The 14841-nt window shown below is 39.2% G+C and overlaps 1 protein-coding gene across 5 annotated transcripts in view; it reads right to left on the bottom strand.

The window, feature by feature from the left end:
• Positions 1–3039: 3039 nt before the first annotated feature.
• Positions 3040–14841, bottom strand: part of nsl1 (non-specific lethal 1) — a 277204-nt gene continuing 265402 nt past the window's right edge. For 4 of the 5 annotated variants that reach the window (XM_076175485.1, XM_076175483.1, XM_076175487.1 and 1 more), the window contains 6 exons: positions 13579–13721; positions 11248–11418; positions 10910–11057; positions 7720–8012; positions 6237–6371; positions 3040–3837 (listed from right to left, as the gene is read on the bottom strand). In XM_076175485.1, coding sequence (XP_076031600.1) covers positions 3685–3837; positions 6237–6371; positions 7720–8012; positions 10910–11057; positions 11248–11418; positions 13579–13721 — 1043 coding nt within the window. In that variant the 3' untranslated portion in view covers positions 3040–3684. The remainder of the gene's footprint in view (positions 3838–6236; positions 6372–7719; positions 8013–10909; positions 11058–11247; positions 11419–13578; positions 13722–14841) is intronic. The other variant, XM_076175486.1, reaches the window with a different exon arrangement.

Below are 14841 nucleotides of genomic sequence, written 5' to 3'. Positions count from 1 at the left end.
TGCACCCAGTTCTTGTTAGTTTTGATACTACTCTATTCATAAAAGGATGACTTCAGATAAGTAAAGTATTATTGTGTGATAAGCAAAATTACTAGGATAACAATCTTTCTAACATTAGTGCCTTATTTAGATTATGATATCAATTTGTGATTATTCCAACAACATTATTTTTGATTTCATACAAAATTAAGTATAATTATTTAGAGTCAATCCAGTGACATCCTTCTTGTACATCCCATCACCTTACTTTTGCCCAAATTTACTTTCAGTTTTCTCCTAAGTAGGGTGCGTAAGAGGTATAAGTTGAGAGTATATGTAGGCAAAATTTAAGTGATGAGATATACAAGGAGTAATAATGGTGACAGGTTGGATGCTAGTTTAAGGGGCGAGATGCTGAAGGAGGTGAAGAGTTGTACATCATGGGGGTCATATGTAGTGGCAAACTAATGAGCGGAGGTGATGGTGAATTATGGCAATGTGGGGGGAGAGGGGGTTCCCGTCATAAAATGAGGCAGTGGAAGTAAACTAGCTCTGACTGTGAGACTTTGCTGTAAAGGCACTGTGTCTCACTGCATTGCCTTTGACCTGAGTGGTGTGGAAGGGGTTAGGATGACCCTTCATCCATGATGTGCCAAGATGAACGAGTTTTGGATGGGTGTAGAGTGAGTGTATACTTCCATCTGCCACTTATACAAGGGAAAAGGCTTTTGGTATGTATGTCTTTTGTCATTATTTCATACCAAGTTTACAGTTTGTTTCTGGTCATATACATCTGTAATTTTTAATTTGTGACACTTCTATCACTCCAAACTTTCAGATTTTGGAGGTCTTCAAATTTCAAATAAAGGATTCTCAACCTGTATGACAAAAGTAGAGACAGAACACTGAGAAAAATCTCAAAACCATCCATCAGAACTATGTGCCAAAAAAGAAACATACACACACACACACACTATACGATAGAGTAGATGCATACCAATATGGAGAATGTATGTTAATGAACATGTCAACACATACATATCTTCATCTACATGCATATTACATACATACCCTTTCTATGTCTTATACATGTATTTCCAATGTAATACCAACGTATATATATCCAAACACACTTTAGTAATAACCTTTGCCTCGAGTTTCTCCGACTGGAAAGCCACAGCCCTGGAGTGGCTGGCAATGGTCTTCAGACTCCGTCCTTAAAGAGCTCTGGGGAGAAACATTGTACCGTTGTCTACAGTGTATCTGTGTGGGGCAGTTTTTCATGTCACAGGCAGTACAAGGGATGCAGTCATTAGTTTTAAGTTCTCCTTATGTAAAAAGGTGGGGGAAATATAGCTGAAATTGTTTGAGATCTTAGGCCAAGTCCAGAGACCAAGTGTCAGCCCATCAGGGCTGCACCCCCAGATAAAGTGAGGGTGCTGATAGGTTCTGAAGATGGGCAATAGGGAGATAATTTTCTAACACCCATCTTGCAGGATCACCACTTGAAGGTACCTATCATCGTTCCCTACATTTTACTACATACATCTGTATACATTCATACATGCATGCCTACAAATGAATAACATTGTATACATGTAGGTGTGTGTGTGTGTGTGTGTGTGTGTGTGTGTGCATGTGTGTGTGTGTGTGTGTGTGTGTGTGTGTGTGTGTGTGTGCATGTGTGTGTGTGTGTCGTTTACTTAAATGTAATATAAAAGAAGAGAGCTATCCTCACAGGGTCTTTTCTCTTTTTTTTTTTTCTCCATCTACCACACCTAGCTTTAAATCCATTTATGGTTTCCAATGGATTTTGGATGGGTTTGGAATTGGGTGTAGGGAGAGTGCATGCTTTGACTTAGCCAACACCCTTTAAAGGAGGAAAAGGTCTTCTAGTATGACTATTCCAAGAGTTGACATACCTGTACAGTAAACCATTTCTTAATATCCTTCAGCCATGTAGTCTTTTTCAATGTGTTCCCATGACCTCCCAATGTTCTCTCACCCCCCTTAAAAAAAAAAAAAAAAATATATATATATATATATATATATATATATTATCAATAAAAATAATAATAATAATAATAATAATAATAATGAATAAATAAAAATGAAAAAAAAAAAAAATAATAATAATAATAATAATAATAATAATAATGACCTGAACACTGTGATCAAGTCACCTCCTCTCTCTTTTAATGTTGAAAGGTTTAATCCTTCTGATCTCTTCATATGGTCTGTCCACCAGGCTGGAGGCAACTCAGTTACCATTTTCTTCTTTTACTCTTATTTATATCTTTCACTCTGTATAGACCATACCATGTGTGTGTGCATGTGTATCTACATGAGTCTGTGTGTGTGTGTGTATGTGTGTGTGTGAGTGTGTGTGTGTGTGCGTGTGTGTGCATGCACACCTAGTTCTATTTAACCAGATCGAGTTTACTTTCTTGCTATTCCTTCTCTTTGCTTTAACTCATTAATGTGTATGCTTGTGTGTATTTGCATACATAGACATCAATATATATAAATATATGTATTCACATGCTTATAGACATATATATAATGTACACACTCGTCAACACATATATGTACCTATATATATAAATGTACATGCATATATACATGCACATGCATGCATACAAATACATTGGAGTAAGCGTATTGGTGCTTTTAACTCGACACAATTACTGGGGCTAACATGAACTTAGGCTTGATCGATCCTTAAGGAAGATTTGGAAACAATGTGAGCATGAATGTATAGAGGAAGGTGTGACTTGTCAGCTGATGCCTGAAGGACCACCGGTGGAGGCTTCACAGCTTGCTCAGCCTCGCTGCCAAACAGGAAAGAAGCCCAGCCTAGTGCTAAGTTGCAGTTCTTTAGCCACATCTTACTAAGCCAAAGTACTGCTTCACCACGGGCAAAATCCAAAAATGATGATGATGACGACAATGATGCGATTATGAAGATGCCCTTCTTTGTTGTCTTTCCAACCTGCAGCTGCTGGGCTAAACTGCACAAAGATGCCACACATGTGCACACTATGCTCTCAGGAAAACAAATTTTCTTATAGTTTTAAAATGATAATTATTCCACTCATTGGGTACAACAATCTTTCATAATGAGATACATAGCATCTTGGCAATATCTTTAGTGACCTGACATAATATGGTCAGCCAATTTGCTTGGCACTGAAATAGGAAGAATCTTTAGGATATGAATATGCAGTCAATTTTGTTGCTCTGAATTGCAAGACTGGACATACATTTTTGAACAAACTTCTGGAAAATAACTATTTCAACCAATCTTCATACACCATCTCCACTCATACCAAACTCAACATCCATAAATCAATTACATATGAAAATTACAGAAGAGAAGTGAAGAGAAGAGGAGAAGAGAAGAAGAGAAGGGGAGAGACAGAGACAGAGTCAAAAGCAGGAATGGCATCTCCCACTTCTGCCCAATCAGTGCTTAGTTTCAATCTTGGTGTATATGCCTGTATGTAGTGTGTTTTGAATAGCATGTTGTTTGTTGGATAAAGTACAATGCAGTGTGTTGTATAATATGATTTGTAGCATATTGCAGGGTATAGGATGCAATGTATTCAACAATTTAGCCTGTTTTTACTATAGAATGCAATGTGTTTTAAACTATATGATATAGTTTAAGCTGAATACGAGGAATGACCAGTTGCCCCTTGCTTGCTATTGGTTCCTTTGTATCTGCAGCACATACTGTCCTGTACTGCTGTCCTTGACTCCAGAGATTGTCCACTCAGGGCTGGTATCATCATACAAGCCCCCATCATCCTCTGGAGCAGAGTCGGTCACTTCACTCAAGGGAGAACTTCGGCCACTCTGGAAGATGGACAATGATTTTATGTTAAAAAGTTAGGCAGTGTTTGTTCATTAAGCTACATCATACCACTTGAGATTCGGTCCCTAAAATACTGTTCTTTTATTGGCAGTTGTACTAAATGAGACAATCTTAACCAATGGGCCTATGTTTTTGTTGTTGGAGGAACATAAATACATGTAAACATGAATACTGCCAAGTGTTCCCACTTGAAATTGTAAAAGGTGACAAAAACAGGATGGGGATAGGACTAGGCATCCTTCTCCCTGTAGTGCCAAAGGGGACATTCCTAAAACAAGCAAAGGCAAAAGGGGGTCTTGGAGGAGTTTTCCAACAAGAACCTTAAGGTTGGGATCTTTTAATGTGTGTGGATGTGGTACAGATGAGAGTAAAAGGGAAGAGATAGACTGTATGTTTGTGAGGAGAAAAATGGGTATGTTGGCATTGAGTGAAACCAAGTTGAAAGGGAGGGGTGAGTTTGCATTTGAGAACATAGTTGGCATGGTCTCAGGAGAGAAGAGAAGATGAGGGAGAGAAGGGGTGGCTATACTACTTAGTGAAGAGATAGGTAAATGTGTGGAGTAGGTTTCTTCAAGGTTAATGTGGAACTAGGGAGATGTGGATTTTTGTTTGTGCATATGGGCCTTGTAGTGAGAAGAGTGTAGAGGTTTTCTTAATAGATTTAAATGAGTAGCATAGAGGGTTTTGGGAGAAATAACAATGTAGTGTTATTGGGAGGCCTGTTAGGGAAGGAAATGAACCAATAGACAGAGTGGTTGGGAAGTGTGGAGTTCCAGGAATAAATTATGGTGGAGAGTCGATGGTGATGTGTCTAGAGAGCTGTTGATAGCAAATACAGTGTTTAGGAAGAAAGTCAAACATAAGTACACATGGGAGAGGGCGGTGGATGGGTGGTAGATAGGGCATTAATGGACTAGATAATGGTAACCAGGAGAATAGTAGGAAGAGTTAAGGATGTACAAGTTCTAAGGGAAGAGAGTGGGGGGAATATCAAATAATTTTTTGGTGGAGGATAGATGGAGAAAGTGGAAAAGGACAGAAGGTAGGGAGGTGGTTAAAGTAAACTGCTTAAATAAGAAAGAAAAGGAGTAAATGAAGCTGAGAGAGGAGTGGCAGGGAGTGAAAGAGGAATGGGGATAGTTCAAGAAGGGAGTCACAAAGTGTACAAAGATGGTGTGTGGAAAAGGAAGACAGGAAAAAATACAAGGAAAGGAAGTAGTTGGTGGAATGAGGAAGCAAAGAAAGTTGTAGAAGAGAAGTGAGCATTCACAGATTGGTAACAAAATAGAACGAGATAATCAGATAAGAGGTATAAAGAAAAGTAAAGCAGATGTGAAATTAAGAGAGGAAGAGGAGATGAATCAAGTAGAGAAGAAAAGGTAAAAGGCATGGAGAGAAGATAATAGAAGAGACGGTAGTCAAAGGAAGATGGGCCGAGTATTTTTGGATGTTGCTAACTCTGCAGCATAGGGAGGGAAAGGTAGTTGTAATGGGAAATGCTTATATATATATATATATATATATATATATATAATAGAGATAGTGAAAGAAGTACTATGATGGTGGACTGGCTTGTGGGGTTATCTAATATTTGTTTAAGAGATGGGTAGAGCGCTGGAGGACTAAAGCAGTGCCTTTATAGTTCTGCTTTACAAGGGAAAAGGAGACATATGTAAGTGTATCAGTTTCTGAGGAATCATCTTGTTGAGCGTAGTTGGGAAGGCTCATGGGTGGGTTTTGATTGAGAGGATTAGACGGGGAACAGAGGGAGTAACTGGTGAGGAACAGTGTGGGTTTAGGACAAGTAAGGGTTGTGTGGATCAGATTTTTGTGGTAACACATACATACATATACCAAGGCTTTTTCCCCCTTACAAGGGAGGTAGCCAAAAAGGAAAAGGCATAAAATCATTCCCACCCATTCCATCCCTGGATTTGGGAGAGAGTTATGACAGGGTAGACAGGAAGCTGCTGTGGGATGTATTGCAGATGTATGGAATAAGAGGAAAGATGTTAAGAGCAGTCAAGAGCTTTTACAATAGTAGAGCCTGTGTTAGAATTAGAAATGGAGAGAATGAATGGTTTGAGGTAAAGGTGGGATTCTTCACCACAGATGTGTTATGTCGCCTTGGCTGTTCAATTTATACATGAATGGGGTGGTGCGAGAGGAAAAAAACAGTCATATGTACAACAGTTTCTGGATATCTATAAATTTCTACTCCTTCCATTTTCTCCTAAGACATGAGCATCAATCCTGTGCCTTCCAACCACTATTATCACCATAATCTTACTCTGAGGATACATTAACATATATAAACACACAAAATTCAGCAGTAGTAAAGAGAGAGACTGAGAGCTTCAATAATGTTTAAGATTCGTACCTGTGCTGTGCTGGGTGGCAGGTCCTGGGGCGGGCTAGGGGGTCCAACAATATCACAGTCACATTCCCGCACCAGACTTGCATACTCAACATCATTCAGAGGGAAAATACGTAACTCATAAGGAGGAGGACCACCCTGGAATAATGTAATAGCATTAGGAATTGGTTGAGATAGTACAATCAATGTTCAAGTATAAAAAATACAGCTGACCCTAAATTTGAGGGACTAAAATGGGGAAGGTTATCTAGAAAATATCTGGAAATACATTCTTTTTCCCCAAATGGTTCTTAATACTACCACAAATTGTAAATAACCATTACACTGGAAGTTATTTAATACAAACTTATACCTAACGATTTTTCCCCCCTTACAAGGGAGGTAGAAAAAAAAAATCCATCCCCACATACTCCACTCCCATTCACCTGCCCGACGTGTGATGTTGCGTCATAATAATAGCATTATAAAAAATAAAGTCAGTGCTCAATCGTTCGTTCTCTTTCAACCGTGTATTTTGATAACCATAGAAAACTGATGAAGCCAGTTTAGAGAGAATGAAAATTATGTAGGTATGACTACAATAAATATAATCAAGATGGCGACGTCGGCAACATCGAGTACCCACTTGCTCCTCATGCTGCCTACGTAGGCGTCACCGTATGGAAGTGGTTAAGATCTCCCAATACCACTATACGACATTTTTCCCTAAACCCTCTATGCACTCATTTAAATCTGTCTAAAAAGCCTCCCTTTCCTCTACACTCTTCTCACTATCAGGCTCATATGCACTTACAAAAACCCACATCTCCTTATCCAGTTCCACCTTCATCCACACTAACCTTGAAGAAACCTTCCATTTCATGTGTTTACCTACCTCTTCACTTACTAGTATAGCCACCCCTTCTCTCCCTCGTCCTCTCTTCGCTCCTGACACCCTCCCAACTACATTCCCAAATTCAAACTCCCTCCTCCCTTTCACTCAATGCCAACACATCCATATTTCTTCTCACAAACAATGCCTATCTCTTACTTTTACTCTCATCTGTACTACATCTACACACATTAAAAGACCCAAACTTTACGGTTCTAGTTGGAAAACTGCAAGACCATTATGCCTTTGCTTGTCCCCCCAGGGAGAAGGATGCCTAGTCCTATCATCATCCCATTTTTGTCGCCTTTTAAGACTCAAACAACTCAAATGGGAACACTTGGTGGCAGTATTCTTTTCCCCACAAGTCATAATTCCACTCCCACCCACTCCACTCCTATTCACCACCCCTCCTTCCCTCCTCTTTTTCTTGGCTCCTCCTGGATGACAGGTTATCCCTGCATCTCGCTCATTGCCCTGGTTCATAAGCAATGCAGCAAGACACAGCATATCTTCAGCAAGGCCACTTCATTTAATCAGCAACCTCCCCCCCCTCCTCTCCATCCCCTCATGCAGAAAGTTAGAAGACATTGTACTTAAAGTAATGTATTTATGTACCTTTACCTCTTCCCTTTCCAAGGGTCCTTCTTCCCACGAGAGACCAGAGCGTGCTTTGCCTATGCTGACCGTACGACTTCGTCGCAAACCTGGTATCATGGCATTGGTGGAGAGACCAAATTGTTGCGCACTGGAGACTGCAGGACCAGAGGAGTGCAGATGACTGGTGGAGGCAGGCAAGGAGGTAGAGTGGTTTGAGTCCTCTGAGGGACCCTGTGGGGTGGCTGGAGGTGTTGCCAATGGTGACAATGCATCACTCACAGCATCAGAAGGTCTTGGAGACATTGGGTGGTCTGTAAAGTCATTTGAGATAAAATCAATAAACATATTAATCTTTGAAATATCAATTACAAATATGTACTACATACACTCAATCCAAGTTAAATTTACATACATACATACATATACCAAGGCTTTTTCCCCCTTACAAGGGAGGTAGCCAAAAAGGGAAAGGCATAAAAACACTCCCACCCATTTCATCCCTACATACACTCCACACCCCTCCCACCCTCCCTCTCATCTGAGCACCTCCTGGATGACGGGTCATCCCTGCACCCTGCCCACCGCCCTGGGTCAGAAACAGTGTCGCAAGACACAGCACATCCACAGCAAGGCCGCTTCATTTAATCGGCGACCCCCCCTCTCCGTCCCCCCTTGCATATAAGGAGAGGACGGGGAGAAATTTAGAATATCTAATTTTCAAACATCAAATGTTCAAATCATAAATTAGGCGAGGGTTTGGTAAAGTAAGATTGTAGATCATACACATGAACTAACAAATATGCAAACCCCCAAACCCAGTGCTACACCAAATTCCCCCAGATACTTGCCCTGCTGAGAAATCACTCATCTGACAAGCATGAATCACATTAGTATGAATGTGTTCTGGGCAACACCCACCACAAAAGCAGTATCAACACAGTAATGACCTGGCCAAACTCAAATGACCTAGATACAACCACCACAGGAAGACAATAAGCATCTTTCCCACACTACCTTACTCTCACTCCATCCAGACAGGAGTGTATGTCTTCCTTGAGTAACGTGTAGGCCAAACAAAGTCACAAAAGGGGTGGCAGTCATGAACAAGTTCAATCAAAGTACCCATCCCATACACCACCACTTGGGTCATGAGCAACGCATCAAGGAACAGTGAAGCCAAACAGCCAGATCTGGTTTACCATCACACCACCATATTACAATCCTCCCTCTATATCCACTAAAAATAATCTATGAAACAGGTGAGAATATCCTTCCAGACTGCACTGTCTTTTTCATCCATGTACATCCCTTCTGACTTGGGCATTCATCCACAAGGAGCTTAGATAAGAGGGAAGCAAATAGGTGTTGTACAAGTGTCTGATGGGCAGATATTGGTGGAACCCTTTTGGAATAGATAGACATCTCCCTTTATTCACTCCTACCTTTTGCACTCTCTTGTCCCTGCCCAACAGACACTACTTGTGTATCCAAGCCCCCAACCTTCACACCATCCATCCAACATACACAACACAGACAAAACCGCTTCTCTCTGATGGCTATGGCTAAATTATCATGGGGCTGTGGGTCTACTGCAGGACAGAGCCAGGGCAATGGATTAACTAATTGACCAACCAATATTTTTTATTTTAAAGCATTCCTTTGTAAACATTACCAGCAGTAATTGAAACAAAAAATTTCACAAATCTATAGGTACTTCACTGCCCTGTTCCCTGCCTGATATATGAGGCGTGTTTTTTAAGTAAATACCGTTTTGAAATTCTGCCATTGTGGCACTGTGGTCGGCACTTGGCAATGTGCGTTGTGTACCACTATCTCTTGGCTAGCCACAGCTGCCATTACGGAATCATCTGACTGTGTTTAAGTTTGTTTGTGAGTATTTGAAATGCCTCCTCCGCTTGAGAATGCTGCTGACTGTGAAATATGCCCTGTGATTTGTTTTCTTACTGCTAAAGGCATGAAAGTGGCTGAAATTCATTGTCAGATCAGTGAAGTGCATGGAGAAAACATTATGAGTGATGGGAAGGTGCAGAAATGGGTGAGAGCTTATAAAGATGGCTGTACAATTGTGCATGATGAGGAACAAAGTGGACGACCTTCAGCCACGCAGCCAATCAAACTCAAGATGTGATCAGATCATTTGGCTGGGAACAACTTGACCACCCTCCATACAGCCCTGATCTAGCACCCAGTGACTACCACATCTTCCTGCATTTGAAGAAGCATCTGGGTGGTCAGCGCCATGATGATGATGATGTCAAAACGGCTGTGTTGCAGTGGTTCTCTAATCAGGTGGCAGATTTCTACGAGGATGGTATTCAAAAGCTGGTTGTACAATATGATGCCTTAATATTGTTGGAAATTATGTTGAAAAGTAGATTACAGTACAGCTTTCATGTAAAAAAATTGTTACGAAAAGTCTACTCGTTTCATTTCTATTTCAAAACTGTACTTAAAAACACGCCTCATATCATAAAGGGTTACGAAAACTCAAGTTACTATTTAAACACTCGCAACAGTCTACATACCTTTAGAAGGGAGGTAGCCAAAGTCAAGAGGCATATATGCACTCCTTCCCACCCATTCCACTCCCATCCCCGTTTCCTCCCTCTCATCTTATCTCCTCATGGATGATAGGCATTCCGTGGATCCCACCCACTGCCCTGGGTCAGAAGCAATGCAGCAAGACAGCAAGACACAGCACATCCACAGCAAGGCTGATTCACTTAATCAGTTAACCCCTCTCCATCTCTTCATGCAGAAAAATAGAAGATTGGGAGAAGTCCCTTCAGGCCATGTCAAAATATCATTCACACGTAATCATCTATACACAGCCATTCTCCACTCACCCCTATCTCCTGCCTTCTCTTTTCCTTGCTCAAAAGATATTCCCCTTCTTGTTCAATGCCCCTTTCACACCATTGAACCATCTCATCCTTGGTTGTCCCCCTCACATTCACTCCCTCCACCTCCTCTGCCTTCCACACCTCTTTTACCAATCTTTCTTCACTTGTTCTTTCCATGTGTCCAAACCATCCCAATACTCTTTCATCAACCCTAGCTACCATCTCCTTTTTCAGCCCTGCTCTCCTCTTTGTTTAACATTTTAGTTGGCTAGCTCATGCAAAATATTAAGACCTACATTAAGTATCAGAGTTGTCTCTATACAAGAAAACAAAAAGTACCATACCTGGTGTATTAGTGCCTGAAGAGTCAGTACGTCGAGCCCTTGAGCGTGAAGACACTTGCATCTGGAGGTACTGTAGGAACTTCTTTCGTTCCAGTTCCTCACTGCGATTGTGCCTGGCCACATATGCCTCTTCACAGGTGTCTTCATACTATAAAAGAAATTCAGCATCAATTCAATCTCTATATTGGATATAATCAATCTATTGTGATAAACACGATGAAATGGCAGAAAATTCAAATCACATTATTATAACCTAAACATTTCTTTCTAAAGCATGCAGCATGGAAATGATTTGAATGGACAAATGTTAAATGGCTACAAGAAAAAGAACAACTTACATCATCTTCTTCTTGACTAGGGGTTGTGGGGTCAACAGGAGGTAAGAGAGGAACAATTCTCCACTTGGGAGTTGGGATTTCTTTGTATTCAAGTTTTTCTACCCTTGTAGAGGCAGCCATACTGTATGGAATCACAATGTTGTCAATATCGTATGAACTAGACATGGAACCCTGAAAATAGAATAGAAATATTGATTACTATTACCATCAATGTAATATAAAGCGTCATGTTTCAGGATACACTTGGTACCATTATCTTCTAAAGATGATCTAGGAATATATATATATATATATATATATATATATATATATATATATATATATATATATATATATATATATATATATATATATATATATATATATATATAATAATAAATAAATAAAAATAAAATAATCAATAACAATAAAAAAAAAAATCAACATTAATATGATGAATGCATGAATATCTATGTGGAAGGTTAAGAAGCTGGCAACTGAATTGGTACAGTTAAGAGTTTATTGAAATCCATGCTGCTGTACAGAAATGACTTGTTAGCATGAATACCATGAAGGATGGAAATGGTTGGAGATGAGTTTTCTATGGTATTATGAGTATTGACAATGTTAAATATGAAAATAATAGGAAAATGAGGAAAAAAGTGCATGTACAAATGAACAGAGGCCTACTGGTGTGGTATGGACATATATGGCTTCAAAATATATCCACCAAAGGACCCTTTTCTCCTTTATAATCTTCCTACACCCATCCAAAAAAATATTAATTTTCTCTTCTATTTTAGCTCCTCATCTATGGAGGATCATCCCCATCCCCAAGCCACTCCTCAGGCCAGAGGCAATGCAGCAAGACACAGCACCTCCATGGCGGAACCGGACAGCCAAAGCTGGTTTACTTCCACTCCTAATTACACCCCCACTTTATCCACTTACATTACTCTTGCATCTGATGCCCCTTTCATCCAATCCACCCACCTCATACTCCTTTTCCCCCCAAGTTCATTCCATTCACCTTCACCTTCCACACTGGATGGAATGGGGTGAAGATGAAAACAATATAAAGGATGGAATGTGATGATGATAAAAACAAGTGTGTGAATATATCTGAAGATGGTGTGGGTGGGGATATAAGAGAGGGAGAAGATGTACCCATTCAAGAACAGGAGAGGGAAGAAGGATGAGGCTAGAATGGTGATGAGGATGGGAGATGGAGTGGTTTAAAAAATCTGGTGTAACATGAAAATGTGATGGAAAATTTAATACACAACCCTGTAAATAGATACAGCTTAGATGACACGCTTTTAGAGAAAGCCGAGTGCGAAAGAGACTTGGGAGTTCTAGCAAGTCCAGACTTTAAACCCAGGAAACTGTGCAGTAGCACCTGGAGTAAAGCTAACAGAGCATTAGGTTTCACTGCTAGGACGGTAACAAATAGAAGTGCAGAGGTAATTATCAAGCTCTATCTAGCGATAGTTAGACCCATCTTTGACTATGTGGTAAAGTTTTGATCTCTTGTCCTATAGAATGGTTACCAATTCACTAGAATCAGTACAGAGAAGAATGACCAAAATTATATATGGACTCAGAAATTTGCCTTACAAAAAGAGGTTTAGGCACCTTAACTTACACTCTCTGGAAAGACACAGTGTGGGGTGATCTAATAGAGGTGTTCAAGTGATCAAAGGCTTTAACAAGGGTGATGCAAACAAGGTCATTATATTAAAACAACAGGGCAGGATTCACACTAATAGATTTAAACTGGACAAATTTTTATTAAAGAGGGAAATAGACAAGAATTGGTTTACTAATAGGGTGGTCAACCATGTAGTGAGCACTGAAACTATCAGTTGTTTTAAGAAAGGGTTAGACAATTTTATGGATGGGGATGACAGGTGGTGATGGATATGGAGCTGCCTAGTGTAGGCCTTATGGTCTCTTGCAGTCTCCTTCATTCTTATGTTCTTATGTTAATGCTTCTGTTCCAATTATGCTCTCAAGGAGGCCAGAAAACTAGTACCACTTGACAGGAAAAAGGAAAAAGAAAAAAAGTTTATGCCTGTGATTGCTTCTCTAATAATGAAATGGGGTAGGGGGAAGAAGGGGGAGGATGGATGGGTAGATGACTGTAAGGAGAGAGGGAAAGAGATGGATATTGGGAGGGAGAGGGGGAGTATTAGTAGTAAATCATAAACAATAATCAGTGATTCTATTCGCAAGGATCACGTTTTCCCAAAGAGGTGAAGTTGTTCATGTGGTAAAAAAGGTTAGAACAAAAGTGGGACTGGGAGGGAGGGGAAAAGATACCGGGGGAGTGATAATAATACTAATACTTACTTGTTTGTTTTTGTTAGAGTTGGAGTGTTTCTTTTGAGTTGAGCGATCAACAGGAGCTGGACTGGCACTCGGAGATGAATTTTTACTACCAAACAACGATCCAGTGTCATCGTCCTCCTCCATCTTCACTCGCTTCATAGTTACTGGAAGAAAAATCAAAGGGTACTCAGTATTTATCTCAACAAAATAAACAATTTCTATAATGCAAAGCTTACTTAGCTAACTTCCTGAGTAGCTTTGTGTTGTAGAAATTGTTCACTAAAAACCTTTCATCAGCTGATCGTGGTGCTAGTAGAACCTACTCCTCTCCTGGAGGGATAAAAATGCACATCAACTTCTTATGGCATGATTTATCCTTAAAGTATAAAATATCTTACAAACTTCCAAGTTCTACTAAGAATATTCTGTATGTTCTAAAGAAGTAACACTGTATTGAAGAAATAAACACCGTTTCGCAAAATGTAAATATTCGTACCAAAACTGACAAATAAAAACAATGTATAAATATTACAATGTTATTTAATATAACCTGGAATGTATACATGTATATACATACACAAACACACACACTATATGTATTTACGTATATATATATATATATATATATATATATATATGAAAAATTACCACAGAAGAAAAGAAACTTACAAACATTAAGTACATTCACATAACTATATGGTCAGACATATTACATTGTAATTATGGAAAAATACTCTCCATTTTTTTCTCCTGTGATAATTTTGCAATATATATATATATATATATATATATATATATATATATATATATATATATATATATATATATATATATATATATATATATATATATATATATGCAAAATAACTACAGAAGAGAAACTTGTAGAAAGCACTTTCGTATATTACATCTACAGGCTAAAATCTGAAGATGTAATATACGAAAGTACTTACTGTCTACAAGTTTCTATTCTCCTGTGGTTATTTTACACTTTCGTATCACAGTGATGTGATTGCTTCATATATATATATATATATATATATATATATATATCATTGCTATATACATCCAAGACAATCTGAAACCATCATCCTTTGATGAACGATATCAATAACTCAATCTCTTTGTCACCCAATAATGGTGAGTTGGCAATCCGAAATTCATTATTGTATCTCTCTTATTGTATAAAACCCATCAGAATTTACTGTATATCAACTTTTAACTCAGTTTATGGCAAATACTATTTGCATCAAAGACAATATCTGAGAGGAAAGAGCTTGGTAA

The sequence above is a fragment of the Oratosquilla oratoria genome, chromosome 37 (assembly GCF_046742065.1).
Source record: "Oratosquilla oratoria isolate Oo_2021 chromosome 37, ASM4674206v1, whole genome shotgun sequence".
Taxonomy (NCBI): Eukaryota; Metazoa; Arthropoda; class Malacostraca; order Stomatopoda; family Squillidae; genus Oratosquilla; species Oratosquilla oratoria.
The sequence above is the reverse complement of the archived record's forward strand: the minus strand, read 5'-3'. Positions and strand labels throughout refer to the sequence as shown.